Source organism: Phascolarctos cinereus, unplaced genomic scaffold (assembly GCF_003287225.1).
Source record: "Phascolarctos cinereus isolate Bilbo 61053 unplaced genomic scaffold, phaCin_HiC Scaffold_4;HRSCAF=312, whole genome shotgun sequence".
Classification (NCBI taxonomy): Eukaryota; Metazoa; Chordata; class Mammalia; order Diprotodontia; family Phascolarctidae; genus Phascolarctos; species Phascolarctos cinereus.
Window position 1 is genome coordinate 108,864,721 of NW_027555847.1, and position 21,778 is coordinate 108,886,498.

The window sequence follows — 21,778 nt, forward strand, 5'->3', positions numbered from 1 at the left end:
TTGAGTCACTTGTTCCTTTATCAGATTTCCCTGATCATGTCTCTCAGCAAGTCCCAACCATGTATAACTGATACCATCTGTTTGTTTTGCAGTTATTCACATGCGGCTAAATAGAACTCAAGAAAAGCAATGAAGCCATGATAGCTGGGTCCACTACTAGCTTGTGTTATACAATCTTTTTTTTTTCATTTTCTTTTTTTGGCAATTGGGGTTAAGTGACTTGCCCAGGGTCACACAGCTAGTGTCAAGTATTTTGCCTGAGGCTGGATTTGAACTCAGGTCCTCCTGACTTCAGGGCTGGTGATCTATCCACTATGCCACCTAGCTGCCCCCTCTGTTATATAATCTTAAGTGGACTCAGGAAATCTTTTGACGTAAATGATTCATTATTCTAGTTAGCACAGTCACCAAACGTTTGCATCCCTTCTCAAACCTCCAACGGCACCCTCTATCCCTACCCTCTTAGGTGAAAACTTTGCCTCATCTTTCCCTGAAAAAATTGAGGCCATTCACTGAGATGATCCTTTTCTCTATTCTCCTTATTCCATATCACCTTTATCTTCCTCCACTATCACCTCCTTCACCCCTGTCTCATATGAAGAGGTTGTCCTCCTCCTTGAAAAGGCAAACTCCTCTACACACACCTTTGATCCCATTCTACCCTGTCTTCTGCCACATATCGCCACTCAGTCATCCCTACTCTCACTAATCTTCAATCTTTCCTTGTCCACTGGCTGCTTCCCTGCTGCCTATGAAAACTCCCAGGTCTCTTCCATTCTTAGAAAACCGTCACTAGTTCTGACCATCTCTACTAGCTATTGTCTTATGTTTTTCCTCCCTTTTGAAGCTAAACTCCTGGAGAAAGCCATCTACAATTGGTGCCACCACTGCCTTTTCTCTCACTTTCTTCTTAACTCACTGTAATGTGACTTTCAATGTTATCATTATCTGAAACTGCTCTCTCCAAAGCTACCATTGACTTTTTAATTACCACGTCTAATTGCCTTTTCCCAATGGTCATCCTTCTCCACCTCTTTGCAGCCTTTGACACTCAGCCACTACACTGTCCTCGAAACTCTCGTATCTCTGTTTCCTGTGGAACTACTCTCTTTTGGTTCTCCTACTAACTGTGTGACTGCTGCTCAGTCTTCTGGATCTTCCTCTAGGTCATGCCCACTACCACAGGGTATCCCATAAGGGTCCGTCCCAGACTACCTTCTCTGTTTTTCCTGCATACTGTCCTTCAGCTCGCACTGATTCGATCGTCTCTCTGCAGTGTCTCTCCAGTTGTAACTTCCCTCCTGTATCATATAATCTGTCTCTTCAGGATCACATCACCAACTAACTAGCAGACATCCTAAACTGGACATCCTGTAGATATTTTAAACATAACATGTGCAAAACAGAACTTATCATCTTTCCCCCAAAACTTGCCCCTTTTCCAAACTTCCCTATTTTTGTTGAAGGCACCAACATCCTCCCAGTTACTGAGGATTAAAGCCTGGATGTCATCCTTGACTCTTTACTTGAACTTAGTCCCCATATCCAACCTGTTGCTAAATCTTGTTTTTTCTACATTCCCAAGATCCCTTGTATTGGTCCCCTTTACTCCCCAGTCATTGCTACCACCTTGGTTTAGGCTCTTATCATCATCTCATGCCTAGTCTATTTTTCCTTTTTTTTTTTTTTTGGCAAGGCAATTGGGGTTAAGTGACTTGCCTAGGGTCACACAGCTAGTAAGTGTCAAGTGTCTGGTCTGAGACTGGATTTGAACTCAGGTCCTCCTGACTCCAAGGCCAGAGCTCTATCCACTGTGTCACCTATGCCTAGTCTATTTTGAGAACTTTCTGATTCTCCCTACTTCAAGTCTCTCTCCATTTGAGTCTATCCTCCAATCAGCTGCCAAAGTAATCTTTCTAAGGTGCAGATGTGATCTTGCCATTTCACTCCACCCCGACTCCATAATATTCAATGGCTCCCTATTACTTCCAGGATTAGATATAGATATAAAGCCCTCTCTTTGGCTTTTAAAGACCTTTGCAACCTGGTTCCTTCCTGTTTTCTATTCTTACACTCTCATCTCTTTATTCAATGATACAGTAACTTTGGCCTTCTTATTTTCCTTATACTAGATACTCTACCTTTTGACACTATGCTTTTTCACTGGCTGCTCCTCTTCCCACCCGTTTTGGAAATGCTCTCTCTTTGTCTCCCAGGCTGCAGTGGCTTCCTTCACTCACTCTACTCAAACCCTACCTTCTGCAAGAGGTTTCTTTCTCCTGCTGCTTCTACTCTCCCTCACTGCTAATGCCTTCCTTCTGAGATTTCCTCTAGTTTACCTTGTATGTATCTTGTATGTATACAAGATTATAGTTGTTTCCATGTGATCTCTTCTATTAGAATGTGAGCTGTCTGAGGGCAGGGACCACTTTTACCTTCTTTGTATCTCCAGTGTTTTGCACAATGCCTCAACATGTATCATTAATACTTCTTGTTGTAAGTGAGATTATGATATTAAATATTAAGGTAACCTGGCCTAGTAAACAGAAAACCAGTCCCAGAGTCAGGAAGACTTGATATGTAACAGCCATGTGATGCTAGACAAATTACTTAACTTCTCACTCCCACTGAGAAACTGTTTTAGCTGCAGAGCTCTTGCCAATCTGCCTTGGTAGAAGTTTCCTCACTGGAAGCTCCCTACACCAGTCCTGCGGATTAGACAAAAAAAAAGTCAGTCAAATGTATTATTCACCTTGCACTATCATGGACGCTGGAGAAAATATTTTAATGTACTTCAGTCTCATCAAAGTGAGTCTTACCTCCATTAATGCAGATCTGAACCCATTATACCCCTTATCTTATGCTATTTAAGTCCATCTCTTTTTGTAAATTTTCTGTAGAGTTGCTATTCAACCTGCTTGAAATCTTCCTCTTAAATTTTTGATGTTCTGTATTTTACTATTCCAGTTTAGGACTCTAGACATGTTCTTAGACCAGCCCTTTTAGTCAGCAGTAATTTTTATTCTTTTGAGATCATAATATTCCACACTTTGCATTTATGTAGCACCATTGGGAAAAGACAGGACGTCACAAAAGTCTTAGTGCTGTTAGCTTTAAGCCATCCTAGCTGGAAAATGCAAAGATTTTTGTTACACTCTTTCTATTTGTTAACTCAGGCACTAGCTCCTACAGACAAAGAACAGCTTGTGGTCTTTGAAAGCGCTGTTTGGGGACAGCTAGGTAGTGCAGTGGATAGACCACCAGCTCTGAAGTCAGGAGGACCTGAGTTCAAATTCAGCCTCAGACCAAACACTTGACACTTACTAGCTGTGTGACCCTGGGCAAGTCACTTAACTCCAATTGTCTAAAAAAACAAAACAAAAAAACCAACCAAGCAGTTGGGGATGTAGGGCTGGACCTCAGCAGAGAGCTTAGAGGGCTGGATATCACTATCTGAGTCATCTTCATTGATGCATACAAATGTTGCACAATTTCATTTTCTTGTCAAAGCTGGAAGGAATTTTAGGGGTTGGACTATATAATCTTTCATTTATAAGTGAGGAAGTTGAGGCAAAGTGTCTTTCACTCCCTGGTTTGCACAGGTAATAATTAGGAAAACAGGAATTAAAATTCAGAGCCTTTGACTCAAATTCCAATATATACTGTCGCCATCATACCATAATTTTGTAAGTGAAACAACAGCAAAAGACGACTGAAACCATCCTGATTGTGACCCTCAATAGGTTCAGGAATAAACACTAAAGATCGAATTCTCTTAGTCACATGGGATTATATGAATATAATCACAAATGACTTTTGGTAGGACAGCCATCAAAATAATTGTTACAGTAAATACACAATTCTTACGGTAATTACTCTTGTGAAATGGAATATCCAAGTAATCTCACTTGACAATTAGAGTGTGATATAACAGCATACTGTGTGCAACAGCAATCCATTATAAAGATGAATTTATTCTTTTATGGGATAAGGACTGATTTACATTTGTGATTCATGAACATGCAAAATCACATCTATACAGAAAAAGAAAATTGACATTTTCCAGGATGAGTTATTTTAGGTGCTTGAGCTCACTACAAATGTGGTTAATTCAAAATTGGTTATAATTGGTTCTCTTAAATAATTTTTAGAGTAGTATTTTCCTTATTTCATGTTTCAGATTGAGATTGAGTTTATTTATGGAATTTATGAATGCAGATTGGTCAACATTTTGGTTACCAAACGGGTGTGTGTTTGTGTGTATTGTAGGTGCCTCTTGTGAACTCCCAGAGTAGTAACAGTTAGGGGTGTGAGCATATTATCCAGGACCAGAGTTACTATGTGGACAGAGATGAGTATTTGGGAAAGTAAATTGGTATATTCTTGGAAAAGGTGGGGTTATGTGTGGGTCAGGAACGATGGGCAGGAAAAAGTATTAGGGGGTGGAGAGAATTGGAAGGAATAAGCATGAGAGAGCTGTGTGTGCATGGACCTGGAGTTGCTTTGCCTGGAAGAGAGAAGAAAAAGAGAAGAGAGAGAGAGAGAGAGAGAGAGAGAGAGAGAGAGAGAGAGAGAGAGAGAGAGAGAGAGAGAGAGAGAGAGAGAGAGAGAGAGGAGGAGGAGGAGGAGGAGGAGGTAGATATTTGGGATAGATGACTTTATTGTCCCAGCCTTTGCCTTCTCCTTTGGACCTTGAACTGGAGTTAGAAAAGAGACTGAAAATGGGATGGAGGCCTTTGGCCTGAAGTCACTCTTGAGTCTGAGGACTCTTTTACTGAGTGGGAATAAGGGGTGCTCATTCTAGATGAGTCACCAACATCAGAAAAGCTCTTATGGAACTCTTGTTTACATAGCAAGGAACATTATGGCTCCACAGAATGTAATAGTAGAGATTGATCTAGAGCTTAAAAAAATCTTATATACAAAAAATAATTCACCTTGGATTTGATTCTTTATGTCAAGAATCTATGGGGGGGAATTTGACGTCTTTTCGATTAGGAATAGCTTTAAAAAAAAGATTACATCTTTGTTAGAACATATCACAAAAACCAAGTTATTTTTGTATCCTTTCAGAATTTAAAGAGATGAAAATTACAAACAAGAGAGAAATATATAGTTATGGATAAATGAAAGATGCCATCTTTGAGGGAAGGTGTACACCAAAGAATTCAGGCTGGAAACGAAACCTTATAAATGAGTCATTATGCATGACTAAATCTTGCCTCACTCTTTGATGCATAAAAAAAGTTATGCTTTTTCTGAATAATTCTGTGCAATAACTATTTTCCTTCTCTTTCAATTAAGGAAGGGTTTGGTTTAAAAAATAGAATTTCAAGGAAAATTATGACTCCTAAATGTGTGCAACACATGTAATATAAATAGAAAGATTGCAAATAAGGATGTTTGCTCATTAACTTGGATTTCATTTCTCCATTTGGCTCTCTTCTCAATTTCCAAATCTCATTACAAGATTTGGAGCTGGAAGAGACCACTGAGATCACAGAATCACAGGTTTAGAATTGGAAATGACTCTAGAGATCACCCAGTTTGACCACCTCATGTTAACGTTGAGGAAAGGTTCAGAAAAGTTAAGTGACTCGTGCAAGGTAACACAACTTGTAAACTAAACACGGGTTCTCGGCTTCCCAGCCTAGCACTTTCAATTCCCTCTTTTCATAGACGAAGAAACTAAGGCACTACGGGTAAAATGACTCACTCACTCGCGGTTATACAGTAATTAGGTGACAGAATCGAAACCAGGTTTCTTGGATTCCATTTCAGTAGTCCTTCCACTACACTTCGCTGCCTCCAAACAGGCACTGGACCTATGACCTTGATTTTGTTAGCAGTGATCCCACTAGCCCTGGACTCTCATTATCCCTCATTAAATAGCCCAGTTGGTCTTCAACCGGAAAGGTCAACCAGGGATGGAGCAATTCTCCACACCCTTCTCAGTCTTTGATCTTGTAAGGGGCGGAAGAGAGAATGGCTATAGGGGAAGGGGAAGCGGAGTGCAACGTAACTGGGAATCTAAACAAATATGAAGAACGTCAATGATGCCGAGTTTTAGCTGCCGCTGCAAACTTCGCGGCAGGTGGGGAAACCAACTGCGGTTTGAGCCGCCAAGGTGAGGACCGGCGAGAGCCCGGCTGAGTGGGAGGGGCTAGAGGGCGGGGGCGGGGGCGGAATCGGAGAACTGGTTTGCTGCGCCGGAAGGGACGGGGGCGGGGTCTGAGACGGGTCCCACTGAATGAGCCCAAGAGGGAAATGGATGGAGTGAAGGGGCGGAGCCTGGGGCTGGAGGATGGGATGGCCGCTCCTCCTCGGCCCTCGCCCCCTCTGCCCCCGCCCCCCGGACGGCGAGAGCTGCCGAGCCGCTGCGCTGGGACTGGGGAACAGGGACGTCCGCCGGCCGCGACGCGGACTGGAGGGACTGGAGGGACTGGGGCTCGGGCTCCGGCTCCGGACTGGTCGGGGGCGGCGGCGGCGGCAGCGGGAGGACGACCGGCGGGAACATGGCGCTTGTGGGCAATGGAGCGGAGCACGAAGCGGACGAGGTACGGGGTCGGCTGGGGGTACGCAACGGGGCGGGAAGACCCGGGAGGCGACCGGCGCGGTCCCCCCGCCGCGCTCCCTGAGCGACGTCGGTGGTTGGGGCCGGGGCCGGGGCCGCGGGAGCCGAGCTTCCCGGGCCGGAGAGGTGGAGGGGGACGCGGCGGCGCGGGGTTGGGGGTGCCGGGACCCCGGAGCGCAGAGAAGAGGAGCCCGAAGCGCCCCGCGGAGGCCGGGGCCACGAGCTGGGGAGCCAGCCCCGGGATTGTTGAGGCCTCGGGCGAGGGTAGCTCCCTCCCGGAGGGCCCCGGAGGTGACCGGGCAGGTGGCCCTGAGGTCCGGTGCGGGCACCAGCGGGGCGGAGCGGCAAGTAGGGTAATAGCCGGGGGAGAAGCTGAAGTGCGAAGAGAGACCGGAGGAGAAGAGGGGGAAGAGAAAAATCTCTACTCTAACCTTTGGGTCATCCGCTATTTGATTCTTCAGAGATTATGAATTGCCAATATTTGCAGTCATGTAGCATCACTAGAGAAATATTTGTGGTTTCTTTTTCTTAAAAGACAGGTTTCTGTGCTGAGCTGCAGTTCGGACTCAATAAAAAGATTACATAGCTTCCTAAAAAAAAAAGAGAAGAGGGGAAGAGGAGAGGAGAAAGAGGAGAGAGGGGAGAGGAGAAGAGACGAGGAGGAAGAGAAGAGGGGAAGAGGAGAGGAGAAAGAGGAGAGAGGGAAGAGAAGGAGGGGGGAAGAGGAGAGGAGAAGAGGGGGAAGAGGAGAGAAGAGGGAGAAGAGAGGAAAGAGGAGAGGATAATAGGGGAAGGAGGAGAGGAGAAGAAGGGGAAGAGGAGAGAAAAGGGGGGAGAGAAGAGGGGGAGGGGAAGAGGAAGAGGAGGAGAAGGGAAGAGGAGAGGAGGAGAAGAGGGGGAAAAAGAGAGGGGAGAAGAGGAGGAAGAGAAAGAGAAAAGGAAAGAATAGGAGGAGAAAGGAGAGGAGAAGGATAGGGGAGAAGAGCTGAAGGAGGAGAAGGAAGGGGTTGGTTCTGGGCTAAATGGGCTGCGGAGCCGAGGCCGCTTTGGGGCTTTGCCTGCGCCTGGCTCTTGTGCGTCTCAGGCAAGGGGGGGGGGGGGCTTGTTTTTCCGTGTTAGGCGATGAGGAAAGGGGAGCATTTGGGGGACAAGAATCCCGAGGGAGGAGAGTCCTGTCTCCCCTTCCTCCCCCTCCCCAAGCTGCAGTCTCTGGGGTCACTTGCCGCCCTGCCCATCTTGCCCTTGGCTTGGGAAGTGCAGTGACAGTGAGTCCCCAGACACACTTGGATGCAGGAGGAGGAGGAGGCAGCGGTGGATGGAGGAACGGAAGGAGGAAAGGAGGAAGGCTGGCTGGAGAGCCGTTCCCACCTCTTCCTTGCTCCTTTATGCCGTCCTCCTTGGCTCAGGAGAAACCTCATGAGTGTGAGGAAAAGGAGGTTTATGGGCTGTCACTTCCTCTTTCGTGCTTCTGTCTGAGCAGTTTCAGGGCCAGCACTCCAGACCTGTTGATTTATTTACTTATTCCTTCTCGCATTTGGCAGTTGAGGGAGAAGGCACAATTCGTAATAAAAGTTGTGATAGACTAAGAAAACCATTTGGATTTTGCACGTTGCTGGGTTAATTTACAGTGATGGAATAACTAAACAGGAGGAAGCAGGTTTGATAATAAACACAGCTTGAAGTTTTATAGTGCTTTAAAGGTTGCAAAACACTTTCGGGCACATCATTTCATTTGAGCTTCGTAACCCTGTGAGGTAGGCAGTACAAGTATTATTAGTTCTATTTTATGAGGATACCTGAGGATATTAATGAGGATACCTGAGACTCAGAATTTAAGCAATTCATAGCTGCATAACTACAAAGTGACAAGAGATGGGGGTTTGGATGGGAAGCTTCCTGATTGCATGTCCAACATTTTATTTACTGTGATATCTTAAGCCTTGTTTAATTTTGAATCTCATATTTAGGCTTATTGGGCCTAAATGTTGAACATGCAAAGAATTAGATGAGTTGGGGGAGAAATCTCCACTATCTCTTTTCTGTTTCCCTGAATAAAAATTGCCAGCAAAACAGAGGAAATAACCTAGAAAATGTCTTCCATAATAGTAAGGGCTTAATAAATAGTTGTTGATTGATTGATTGATTAATAATAATAACTGGCATTTATATATAGCTCATTAAAGTTTGATACTCAGCCCTTGCACCTTTGTCATTCAGTGTCTGACTGTCTGACCCCATTTGGAGTTTTCTTGGCAAAGATATTGGAGTGGTTTGCCATTTCCTTCTCTAGCTCATTTTATAGATGAGGAAATTGAGGCAAACAGGGTTGAGTGACTTGTTCAGGGTCACACAGCTAGTATGTGTCTAAAGGCTAGATTTGGACTCAGGTCTTCCTGACTCTTTCACCTCCTAGCTGCCCTTTCCTTGTACCTAGTAAGCATTTAATAAATGTTTGTTGACTAACTCCTCATAACAGCCCTGTAAGGTGTGTGCTGTTATTATCCTCATTTTGAGGGGTTGGAGAGCTTTCTAGCCTGAACCTACCTTTCAAGAGTATTTTTAATTACATTGCCCAGTAATCTAGGAATGCCAAAATTGTAATCATATAGCCTTGTGATTAATTGAATGTCTTCATTGCTTATGAAACTTGTAAACCACACATAAAGGCAAAAGATGAAACAAATTATTTAAATGGATTCTTTATTGCCATTCAAGTCTGTATTTAGGAATTATGACCTTTTTTATTATTCATAGCTTTTGGGTATCTTTTTGATATGACCTGGGGCTAGCAAGTTCCCTTTATGCCTTGATTAATTTTTCTCTTCAATTAGGGTGGTGACTACTTAACTTCCTCCCTGGGCTACTGTGAGAAATGACATAGTGTTGGAGAGATAGATCCTTGGAAGAAAGATATTTTGGGAAATAGGGAAGAATATATCTTTTTAAATGAGCTTTCATGATCCTTATAACTTGATTTGTTTAACCTCCTCTATCTAGTATCTGAAGAATGGCTTTCTTTTTCTCATTTACTGTGGCCTACTTTCCCATTTCATATTTACAACTTTTTTCTTCATAGGTTGATTTCTTCCAGTGTTTTCTTAAGATATCTACATTATCATTTTCGTTATCTTCCTTCTTTCCATCAGAAAAACATATTGAATACCTAATTACTCCTGGCACTATGTTAGGACAGAGAGAATTACAGAAATTATCCTTGCCTTCTGGAAGTTAGAATCTATGAAAGGCTGAACTAATATATATGACCACATAAAGGAATTACAGACAAAAGAATAAAACAAAATATTGCAAAACAGTGAAAATATTTGAAGTATATGCAGTTCAAGAGCAAATATGTAGGGAGTAAAAGGCTATGTAAGTGCACAATTGCAATGAAGGACAGGGTTAATGACCAGTGGAATCCTAAATCCTTAGAGAAAAAAATGAATTTCCCTAATTCTTACTCATTTAAAGTAATGGGAGTAAGTTTGAGAAGACGTATAAGCAAAATACACAAAGGTCAGAAATTTCATTTTAGTCAAGTTTACATTCATTTTTTTGTCAGTCTTTTTTGCCAGCAGGAAGCTAAAGTAACTTACCTGAGCTTGACCACTTTTTCTTTTCCTTTCCTACTATTTTTGAAGATGCTTCCTTGCGTTTTCACATAACAGTGACTAGACTAGCAGGATGGACTAGAAAGAAGAGAAGGGTCTGGATAATCCATAGACTGAGTTGTCAGTCCTTGAATAACAGCTGATGGTACAAAGTGATTTCAGAAAATCAAGTCTTCTGTGCTTTTAAGATTAGTGTTTCTGAAACTTAAAAGTCAGTGACATTGTTTATGAACATTTCCTCCCTAAGTTCAGGTATCCAGTTTACCCAGCCATCCCTCCATCTATACCAGGGGTTCTTAACATTTTCTGTGTCAGGGACCCCTTTGGCAGTCTGGTAAAGCCCTTTTCTGAAGTGTTTTCAAATAATTGAAGAAAATACTAAACTTCAGTTAGAGGTTAGTGAAAATAAGGATGTAATTTTTTTTTCCCATCTCATTTATGAACTCCCCAAAATCAAGCCATGGATTCTTTGGAGTCTGTGGGCCCCAGTTAAGATATCCGGTTGTCTACTTCACATCTCCCACTGTTTCCTCAACCCCTGCCTTGCCCCAGACATTTCCTCCACAATAATTTTTATCAATGCCTACTTAGTTCCCGCGAGAGGAAACTTTTGTGGCCATGACATTCTAATTTCAAGATGAGCTAAGGCACAGACAGGATCTGTGTTGGGGAAATAGTGTTCTTGGTGAATTTCTAAATTGGGTAACGGAACGGGTAGGTTTAAAAGTAGGGAAGAAGAAGGTGTGTCCTTGAGCACTGCATGACTGCTTCAATGAATTGAATTCAATGAACATTTAAAGAAGCCTCTAACAGTTCTTAAGTGATTGCTATAGAAGTAAAAGAAATAATTTCTCACAACCCCAGTTGCCTCACAGAAAAGGAAATAATTTCTACCCTCAAGTAACTCCTAATTTAGTTGGAGAGAAAAAGATAGGTACGTGAAACATCTAGGGAATAGTTCTAAGGCCATAGAATGGAGACCTGTGCCTGAATAGATTGTTAAGGCCTGTTTGTAGAGAAAGGAGAGCTCTCTCCTTTTGTCCCTCTTGATGGGTCATAGTATATGTGAGTATTAAGGAAAAATTATCATGCTACTGTAAACTTTTGGAAAGGTTTTCAAACTTTTTTTCCCCTAATTACATGTTGTCTTTTTTAATTGGGAAGTTTCTTATTAGGAGAAATGATTTTGGAATTTTCTGATGTGGTACCTGGCTTGAGACAATGGAGTTTATTAAATTTGTCAATACTGGAATGGATAAACTGACATTAGTATTTTTCTTCTAGGTGCTTGGAGTGGAAGTGGGGATTTGGGAAGGTAAAGGGTGAGGAAAGGCCTCTGTGATTCAAGCCAGGCTTTGTTTTAGAAAGTTTAATGTTGACAAATCTAATCCTGGTTTGGATGAGGCTTTTTTTTTTCCTACTTACTTTAATTAAGCTTAGATAAAATTGAATAGCACAGGTTAAAAATACTATAAAATTAATCCTTGTAACTTAATTTTCCTGTTGAGAGGGGAGTATGTAAACTGATATTTGTAAATTGATAAGTTACTAATATAGAAAAACACATCAGTTTACCAATAGCATCAACTCAAGCCCAGATTAACAAACTTGCCTTTCTTGGGATATGTTGTGCTTTAATCTCTCTTGAAGTCCTACCCATTTTTTTTTTTAAGGCAATTGGTGTTAAGTGACTTGCTCAGGATCACACAGCTAGTAAGTGTCAAGTGTTTGGTCTGAGGCTAGATTTGAACTCAGGTCCTTCTGACTTCAGGGCCTGTGCTCTATCCACTTGGCCACCTAGTTGCCCTGAATCCTACCTATTCTTAAAGGCCCAGCTCACATGTCACCTCTTATAGAGTATGCTGTGATAGAAATTTTGATCACTCTAGGGTCATAAGGTCATATATTTAGGGCAGCAAGAGATCTTAGAGATCATCTAGTCGAATAATCTCAGTTCACAGATGAGGAAATTAAAGCCCATAGGTGTTTTGAGTGACAAGCTCACTCAGAAACTGAATAGTAGAGGTGGATTGTGAGTCCCATCAAACTCCAAAGTCATAGTCTTTCCCCTGAGTCATGACTTGGGTTTGAATCTCCAGTATTTTACTTATTATTTGGGGAAGTAGCTTAATTCCTCTAGGCCTCAGTTCCCTTATCTGTAAAATGAGGGAATTGGATTACAGCACAAGCTTTTATCCTTTTACCATGTTCCTCTTAGTATATTAAGTAAATATCACTCTTCTTTCATTGTGCATTAGCATTCCTACCTTCTAGATCTTCCTGCTCTTGCTTGTGTGATGACTAGATGACCCTGGTGAGAAATGTGTCTCATTTTGTCTCATTTGTTGTCTCATTTTCTGTTCTCCTGGTATTTTTTTTTTGTGGTTGTTTTAACCAGACCAGAAGTGCTCAGGGAGGAATTTACTCCTCCAGTGAAGACCTGTACCTTCTTTGAAATTTATAGTTTTTAGAGAGTATCCTTGCAGGTGATGAGAAGTGATGTGACTGACCTAATGGTCATATATAGAACTACATGTTTCAGAGGCAGGGCTTAAGTGTAAGTATTATTAGCTCATAGCTCAGCTCCTTGTCAACTGTGGCATGCTACCCCTCATCACTGGTTTTTAAAATTTTTTCTTGAGTTCAATTACCATTTAGTGATCTTTTCATTTATATTGTCATTGTATATTTATTTTTTGATTCTGTGTATTTGGCACTGTAATCAATTCATACAAATTTTTCCATGTTTCTCTGAATCCTTCATATTTCTCATTTCTTATTCAACAGTAATATTCCATTATAGGAATTGCCTGTTTCATTTTTTCATTACACGGTCTTTTATACTCAGCACCTGAAATATGGCTTTATCTGGAATGCCTCATTTTTCTGTGACAGTGACTGGATTCTTCTTTTAAAAAAATTGTATTAGTATCTTTTGCTGTTATCTCACCTACATTTTTCACTATGTTCCCCCTGCCCTCCTCCTCCCACAGAGCCATTCTTTGGGGAAAAAAAAGTTTAGTGAAGCTAACCAACCCAATGAAAAAGTCTGAAATTATATTGTGTTCTGCAACCATAGTACCTCATGTCTGCCAACGAGTAAGAGGCACCTTCCCACATCTCTTTTTTAGAGCCAGGATTGGTAATTATAATTGGACAGCATTCAATTTGGATTGTTTTATTGTTGATTTTCCCATTTATATTATTGTAGTCATTGTGTACATTGTTTTTCTGGTTCTATTTACTTTACTTTGCATTAGTTCACATAAATCTTACCATGTTTTGCTTATATTCTTTGTATCAGTAGTTTATTAACACTGTGATATTCCATTTCATTCCATTACTAACTGTGGGAGTTCTCCAGGGCTCCCCAAGGCCACTTTTTATTCTGTGTTACCTCACTTCATGATCTCATCATTTCTCATGGGTTCAATTATCATCTCTAAGCATATGATTCCCTGATCTGTATATCTAGCTCTAATCTTTTTCCTTTCCAGCTGCCTCTTGGGCATCTTACTGGACATCTGTAACTGGATGTTCTGCAGGTATCTCAAAGTCATATGTCCAAACCAGAATTTGTTATCTTTTTCCCAAGTTCTTTCCCATTTTTAAACTTCCCTATTACTATTCTCTCAGTCATTTGCATTGTTAACCTCAGTGTTATCCTCACATCTCAGTCTCACCCCATATATATCTCATCTGTTGCAAAATCTTGTCCTTTCTACCTTTACAATATCTCTAGTATATTTCCTTCTCTCCACTCATACAGTCATAAACCTGGTTCCACCCTGTTGACCTCTTTTCTGGACTACTGCTATAACCTTCTAACTCATCTTCTTGCTTCAGTTCTCCTTCAGTCCATATATCGTCTACTCAGTGAAGATGATTTATCTTTTTTCTTTTTTTAAAATGTTTTTACTTATTTCATTATTTCCCAATTATATATAAAATTTTTAAAAATTGAGTTCCAAATTCTCTTCTTCCCTCTTGTCTCTCCTCCCCCTTAAGAAGGTAAGCAGTTTGATGCCAGTTAATGCATGTGAAGTCATGTAAAACATATTTCCATATTAGCCATATTGCAAAAGAAAACACAGACAAAAAACCCCAAGAAAAAGAAAATTAAAAAAAATGTGTTTCAATCTGTATTCAGAGGCCATCAGTTTTCTTTCTGAGGTGGAGAGTATTTTTCATCATTGGTTCTTTGGAATCATCTTGGATCATTGTTTTGATCGGGGTAGCTAAGTCTTTCACAGTTGATCATCCTTAACTATATGCTGTTACTGTGTATAATGTTCTTCTTGTTCTGCTCATTTCAGTTTGCATCAGTTCATATAAATCTTACCAGGTTTTTCTGAAACCAGAGGATGATTTTTCTACAGCAAGAAAACATGGCTATGGCACACGCACCCCTCCTCCTCCTTGATCAAAGAGCTCCAGTGCCTCCATTTTCCTCTAGGGTCAGATTTGGCATTTAAACTTTTTCATAATCTGGCTCCTTCCTGCCTTTCCAGTCTTTTCTTATTTTTTTGCCTTTCATGGCCTGGTTGCTGTTACTTTACTGTGCTATTCCAGTCTGTCAATACTTTTTTACTTCCCTTGGCTTTTAAGACTCAACTCAGAGCTCTCCTTTTGAAGGAGGCCTCCCCCCATATCTCCAGCTGCTAATGCTTCCCCTATCTGATTACCTTCCATCTAATCTGTATGTATCTTGTATGTACCTAATTATTTACATATTTCTCCCCCCCTGCCCCCTTTAGAATGAATACTTCTTGAGGGCAGATACATTTTTTTTCCGCTTTGTATTTCCAGCACTTAGTTCCATGCTGGCACATGATATAACAACAACAACAACATCATATAAAACAATAATAACAATAATCATAGCTAGCGTTTACTTAGCACTTTAAGGTTTGCAAAAGTGCTTTACGTATATTAACTCATTGATCCTCACAACAACCCTATGGGGTAGGTACTGTCATATCCATCACACAGCTAGTAAGAGTTTGAGGTGGGATTCATACGTTACTCTTCCTGATTCCAAGTCCTCTGCTACTCTGTCTGTACTCTTTACAGTGGTTGGCTGACTGATTGACATTTATGTATACCAATTTGTTTAGCCCTTCCCTGATATGTGCTTTTTTTCCAGTTCTATGGTGTTACAAAAAATTTTGCTATAAATATACCATGTCAGTAAATCATACCTTTTGAATGTGGCCCCTTGTGCTGTGTGTCCCTCATCATTCCTACCTAGTTAAGTTCAGAGAGGCTTATAAGCAGAGGATTTGTTATCTGGTGATGATATTTTTTTCAGGTGGGGATCTGTTAGCATTACTTGAGGGCATACCCAGAGCCGTGAAATAAGCTTTTTTGGAATATTGACTTTTAAGAACTTTTGAGAAAGTCAGAAGTTAGCAGCCACATTACATCAGTAGTCTTTTCTCTATAACCATTTCTTTACAGAACAATCTTATCCCATAGCATTTTGATTCTATTAGGCTATGATATATGTATTTTACCAAAAACAAAATTGGAACTACACTTCCCCCCCCCCCCAAAAAAAACCCAACCCGAACCCAACAACTCACCAAACAAATAAAAGGACCTCCTCAATTCTGCCTGTTTGTATAGAGGAAATAAGGTGGGAAACTCATACCTTCATCTGGAATTACTTAGTATATTACTATGCAAAATTAACTTAAAATTTTTCCAGGCTTTGAAAATTCTCTTTTAAAACATCATTGCTACTGTTCTAATTGGTGGAATAGAAATTTAGAAAATGGAAGGTTTTGTAAACCAGTATCTTTGTATTTTAAAACATAGTTAAAGGGGCAGCTAGGTGGTACGGTGGACAGAGCGTCAGCCCTGGAGTCAGGAGTACCTGAGTTCAAATCCTGCCTCAGACACTTGACATTTACTAGCTATGTGATGCTAGGCAAGCCACTTAACCCCCATTGCCTAGCCAAAGCAAAAAACAAAACAAGCATTTAAATAATGTGCTTCTGTAGTTAGAATATGCTTTATTGATTGGTCTTTGTTTATGTCTGATTATGTCAGTTCCTTGCTCAAAACCTTCCTTTATTGGCTCCCTGTTGCCTACTAAATCAAGTCCAGACTTCTTAGCTTAGCTCTTCATGTGCCCTATGTATGGATCAGCCAAACAGGTCTATTTACTATTTCTCAAGAATAACTAATACTTTTTTATTTGTTTACAAAGCTTCTTTCCACCCTTCCTTCTCCCCCATTCCTTTGCTGGCCAGTCTGTCCCAATTGAACTCTTATAGCCTTTAAGACCCAGCTCAGATGTGAAATAGCAAGACCAGTATTACTGATTTGAAAAATGTGTAGTAGTGTTTAATCGCTAGTATATTGCTTGCCTTATCGGGGGTAGGGGAGGGATGGAGAAAATTTGGAACTCAAAATTTAAAAAAAGGTTAAATATTTTTTACATGTAACTGTGAAATATTTAATGAAATAAAATGTATTTTTAAAAAAAGTATGTGGTGGGCAGTGAAGTGTAAGAAAGGTAGGGGCTGGGCAATGAAACATATTGAACACCAAACAGGATTTGTATTTGATCCTGGAGGTGATAGGGAGCCACTGGAATTTAAAGTATGGAATGACATGGTCTGACCTGTATGTTAAGAAAATCACTTTGGTGACTGAATGGACAGTGGACTGGAGTGGAGAGAGACTTGTAGCAGGGAGGACAACCAGTAGACTGTTGCAGTAGTCTAGATGTGAGGTGATGAGGGTGCTCTAGTGTGGTGGAAGTAAAAGAGGAAAAAAGGGGTCATATTCAAGAGATGTTGCTAAGATGAAATCCACAGGTCTTAGCAAGAGATTGAATATGGAGGGTGAAAGATAGTGAGGAAGGAGTCAAGGATGACACTAGGTTGTAAATCTGAGGGATTAGAAGAATGGTAGTATCCTCAATAGTACTAAGGAAAGGTAGAAGGAGGGTGGAGGATTTGAGGAAAAGATAATGAGTTCAGTTTTATACATGTTGAATTTAAGATGCCTATTGGACATCTAGTTAGAAATGTCTGAAGGACAGTTGGAGATGAGAGATTGGAGGTCAGCAGAGATGTTGGGATAGGAAAGGTAAATTTGAAAATCATCAGCGTAAAGATAATTAAATCCATGGGAGCTGAAGAGTGTATAGTACAATGGGAGAAGAGAAGGCCTAGGCCAGAGTCTTGTGAGACATCCATCATTAGTAAACATGACTAGTAGTCATTAGTAGACATTAGCAGAAGATCCAGCAAAGGAGTTGGTCAAATAGGTTGGCAAATCAGAAAAGAGTGGTGTTCCAAAAGCCTAGAGAGAAGAGAGTGATTGGCAGTGTCAAAGGCTGCAGGAGAGGTCAAGAAAAATGAGGATTGAGAAAAGACCATTTCTCAAGCTGTCCTGATTAAGTAGGAGTTTGTGGTACAATTGTCTAGACTAGTAGGTGTTTATGTACCTGTGAACCAACTGCTTGGGCATGAAAGTGAGCAGACAAATTTCTGCTTTCTAATTCCTAGAGACAGTCTTATAATTTTATTATTTATTATTTTTTATTTTTTCCAATAAAAGTTATCACGAAAGTTTCATTTTGTCTTCTTACAGTCACATCTTGATGAACTGTATTATTGTGGGGGAAAGCAATCCAAAACATTGGAGTATCAAAATATCTTTGATTTTTGGCATTGGGATGAATATCTTACATTTGAACATAGGTGAGTCTAATAATAAGGTGCGCAACGATCTTAGGAGCAGCCAGAGATTTGCCTAGTTTTTCCTTCTGCCTTCTTGCTCAAGACGCTTGCCTGTTTCCCCTGTTTTGTGCTGGAGATAACCTAATTTCTCATACTGATGTACTGGACAAGTATAGGATAGATAAGCTGCTGGAGATTGGTATTTGTTATGTTGATCCTCACCTTCTTCCCCCACCCCTCCCTGTCTGAGTTAGGGAAGGTTATTTGGCTCAAAAGAGTTTCCAGTTCTGTGTGTTAACCGGGAAGTAAGTATTAAAAAAAAAAAGATAGGAATTGATAAATTTTCTAATCTAGTCTGCTTTTTTTATGTTTGAACTTAAAAACAGTATAGGAGAGTTGGTTCCTGCTTCTGTTAAAGATTGGACTAGGTGACTTCCATGATACTTTCCAGCTGAGATTCTCTGCCTGACTTCCTATGTTCAAGCTACAGGAAGGTAGAGTTCAGCTAATTATAAAGAATTTCCTAACAATTAGAGCTGTCTAAAAATGGAATATGCTTGCTTGAAGGAGGCAGTGAATTATCCATCACTGAAGAAATTAAAAGAAAAACTTAATGGCTTTTTGTCTGTAATGTTGTAAAGAGTTTTCCTGCTTCTCTCTCTCTCTCTCTCTCTCTCTCTCTCTCTCTCTCTCTCTGTGTGTGTGTGTGTGTGTGTGTGTGTAGGATTCAGTTCAATTTGGCTAGAGTTTTTGAGTGCCTACTGTGTGCCAAGTATTGAGGAAATGAGAAAAAATTTTGTTCCTGCCATTCCATTTCTGAGTCTGGCAGTGAAAGGTCCTTCAAAATATGACTCTGTTCTGCCTTTCTGGTCTTATCTCACACTCCTGACTAAATTACCCCATGTGCCAAACAGAATGGACGAGGCTCTTGGATCTTCCTTGACAACTTAGCATGATGTCCTGTGCAGCAAAACTGGTTTATCAGTAGGCATATCTTGGAGGATGCTTTAGATAAACTGTGGGCTGGGTCTTGTTGTTTTGTCCTTCATTTTTTTTTTTAAGACAATTGGGGTTAAATGACTTGTCCAGGGTCACACAGCAAGTATGTGTCAGGTGTTTGGTCTGAGGTCAGATTTGAACTCAGGTCCTCCTGACATCAGGGCCGGTGCTTCATGCACAGTGCCACCTAGCTGCCCCTTTGTCCTTCATTCTTGAAGAGGACCAATGACATCAGGAAGGTGATGTCATGACTTGCTGGTGAATTGGATTTAAATGAGGGAGGGCTATACAGAGTCTCCAGCCTCACTCTCTCCTTCAGAGCCATCTGGGTCCAGTGGCGAGTATAGATCAGGATGATTGGAGATGGCCTCGGATGCAGTGGGAGACCTTGGCTTTTTTTAGCTACGGTCTTTTTCCTAGGTCTCAATTTATCTGAGGTACTGCCCAAATCAGTGATTAAGACTAGGTAAGAAATGAGGCAAAAAATATCTCTTTTACCTAGTTAAAAAAAAAATCAGTCTGGGAGGGGAAGACCCTCAGGGTTTCTGGCCAAAACAGAACAATTGCTATTTACACTCACTCTGAGCCTTCAAATCCAAACAAGGACCAAATGAGGCTGGGTCTGGGACCTTGTTGTTGGCCAGTTAGTGAGAGCCAGAGTGGTTTGGGTTTAAGCCATGGTTCTTAAAAAAGATAACTAGCCTGTAAGCCGCCATACATCTTGTGAGATTTCAGCTGTCACAGTTTATATTCCTTTGGACAGAATACCGGCAGGCAAGGTTAGGGTTCCTTATGTGGACAGAGAGAAGGGAAGGAGAGGAGGGAGAGGCGAGAGAGGGGGCTGGGCTAAATAAGAGGAAGAGAGCAAAATAAATTACTTTTGGACTTGGATTTGGGAAGACCGGGGTTCAAGTCCCACCTCGGATACTTACTACCTGTGTGACCATGGAAAGATTATTTAATTTGTGTGCCTCAGGCAGTTCTCTTTGATCTGCTGTCAACCCCAGAGTTCAGTCGAAGAAAGACAAACAGAATTAGTTGTACGGCTGTTTTATTTCTCTCAAGCTGGCCAAATACATGTGGAGCTGCAGTCAGAACTGAGCTTGCTTTGGGGTTGGGCTGCACAGATCATCCAGACAGAAAGAAACTACAAAACTGGATGGAAATGGCTGTGTTGTGGCTCAATCAGGCATTCCCACAGTTCCTTGGGTTCATTTTCCAAGGAGGGGCCATTTCACAGAGATCATGAGATGCCTACATGGAACAAGGAAGAGGGTCAGCGTGAAAAGTTCCCAAGGTCCTGGAACTAGGATGCTTGTGTTAGTTCTGTTAGAGCTGGTACAAACTGGCTTAATTCAGTTCTGCGGTCGCTGGTACAGCAGAGGGATTTCCAGGTTCATCAGGCAAACACTGCAGAGAATCTTTGGTATGTCAGGCTCAAAGGATGCTCGTGAGGTCTGCCTCCTGATTGGCCAATTCTGATTACCAGGTCAGTCTGGCCTCCTCTGGATAGTAAGGGAGCTCAAGCAAATCAAGGTGGTTGGTAAAGTCATTAACCATTCCATTTCCACACAGTAAGGCATAAACTATCCTTATTTGTCTTTGTGGAAGGAAGTCCTATGTTGGGAGTTTTTCTTGAGAGTTCACAGATCGTTACAGATTTGTGAATTTTTCCAATGATGCTATACAGCTGTGAATCAAATTTTTGAGCCATCAGAGTCTTACTAGAAGTCAAGAGAATCTTACTAGGAGTCTACGAAGGAATTAAAATTGTGGGAAATGGCTATACAAATGCAGGGTATAAATAAATTGTAACATATTAGCATTGACAAACTGCACTCTAGAATTGGCGTAAAATAGAATAAAGACACATATATACATACACACAGATGTGTGTATACACACAGATGTGTGTATGTATATATGTGAATATATATGTATGTGTACATACACATATATATGTGAGAGACTGGAAAAGGAAGTGGTTTGTGTAGCCAACGGTAGGGATAAATAGCTCACGTATTGTACTTGTATCCTTGTAATGTTTTTATTTAAACATTTTAAATTTTATTTTTATTTTTTAACATTCATTTTTAAAAATTTTGAGTACTGAATTCTCTCCCTTCCTACCAGCCACTCCCCCACCCATTGTAAAGGCAAACCATATAGTAATGTTAAGAGCCTTAGAAGTCTCCTTGCTCATTGGAGGGGAGGCATTGTGATCTTCACTGTTGTAGAGAGTACCCACCTCAATGAGATTACAGATCCATTGAAGTTTTGAAGTATATAAGTGATTTAAATCACCAAGTTTTTATTTGGGGAGCTTAGTGAAGAGAGTAAAGCAAAATGCTATCTTATTCCTGGAATTTGGATTTAATTATATTTTTTGTAGGAATCCACAAAGAAACACACCATATACTTAAAGTAGCCAAGTGCTGCATCTGTATTTGCCTCAAGTTGATAATTGTGTGAGAACTTTAAAAAATACCTTCTGCTTTACAGAGTCAGTTACTAAATGAAAAAGATGGAATAATTAGTTGTATGGAAGAGACCTGATATCAACTACTGGGAAACAATGAAGTAAGATACAGTAACTAATTTTGTTTTCTGAATTCCTATCTATGCTTAAGTGTCTGAATAGGCTGTGTATAGGGGTTCTTAATCTTTCTTGTTTCATGGACCCCTTTGATAGACTGATGAAGTCTTTGGACTCCTTAGAATAATGCTTAAGACAAAAATCAGAGGATTACAAGGGAAACCAAATGTATTGCAAAATGGTTAACAAAATATTAAAAAAACCCCAACAAACCTACTTCATGGACCCTAGGTTATGAATCCTTGTTTTTTATGACCTAAAGCAGCGCTTCACAACCTTTTTCTGTCAATGTACTCTTTGG

At 40.8% G+C, this 21,778-nt stretch overlaps 1 protein-coding gene across 1 annotated transcript in view; it reads left to right on the forward strand.

The window, feature by feature from the left end:
* Positions 1-6,316: 6,316 nt before the first annotated feature.
* The window catches only part of TTC39B (tetratricopeptide repeat domain 39B), a 137,824-nt gene continuing 122,362 nt past the window's right edge, over positions 6,317-21,778 (forward strand). Inside the window, 1 exon segment of the mRNA XM_078152486.1 lies at positions 6,317-6,557. Coding sequence (XP_078008612.1) covers positions 6,532-6,557 — 26 coding nt within the window. The 5' untranslated portion in view covers positions 6,317-6,531.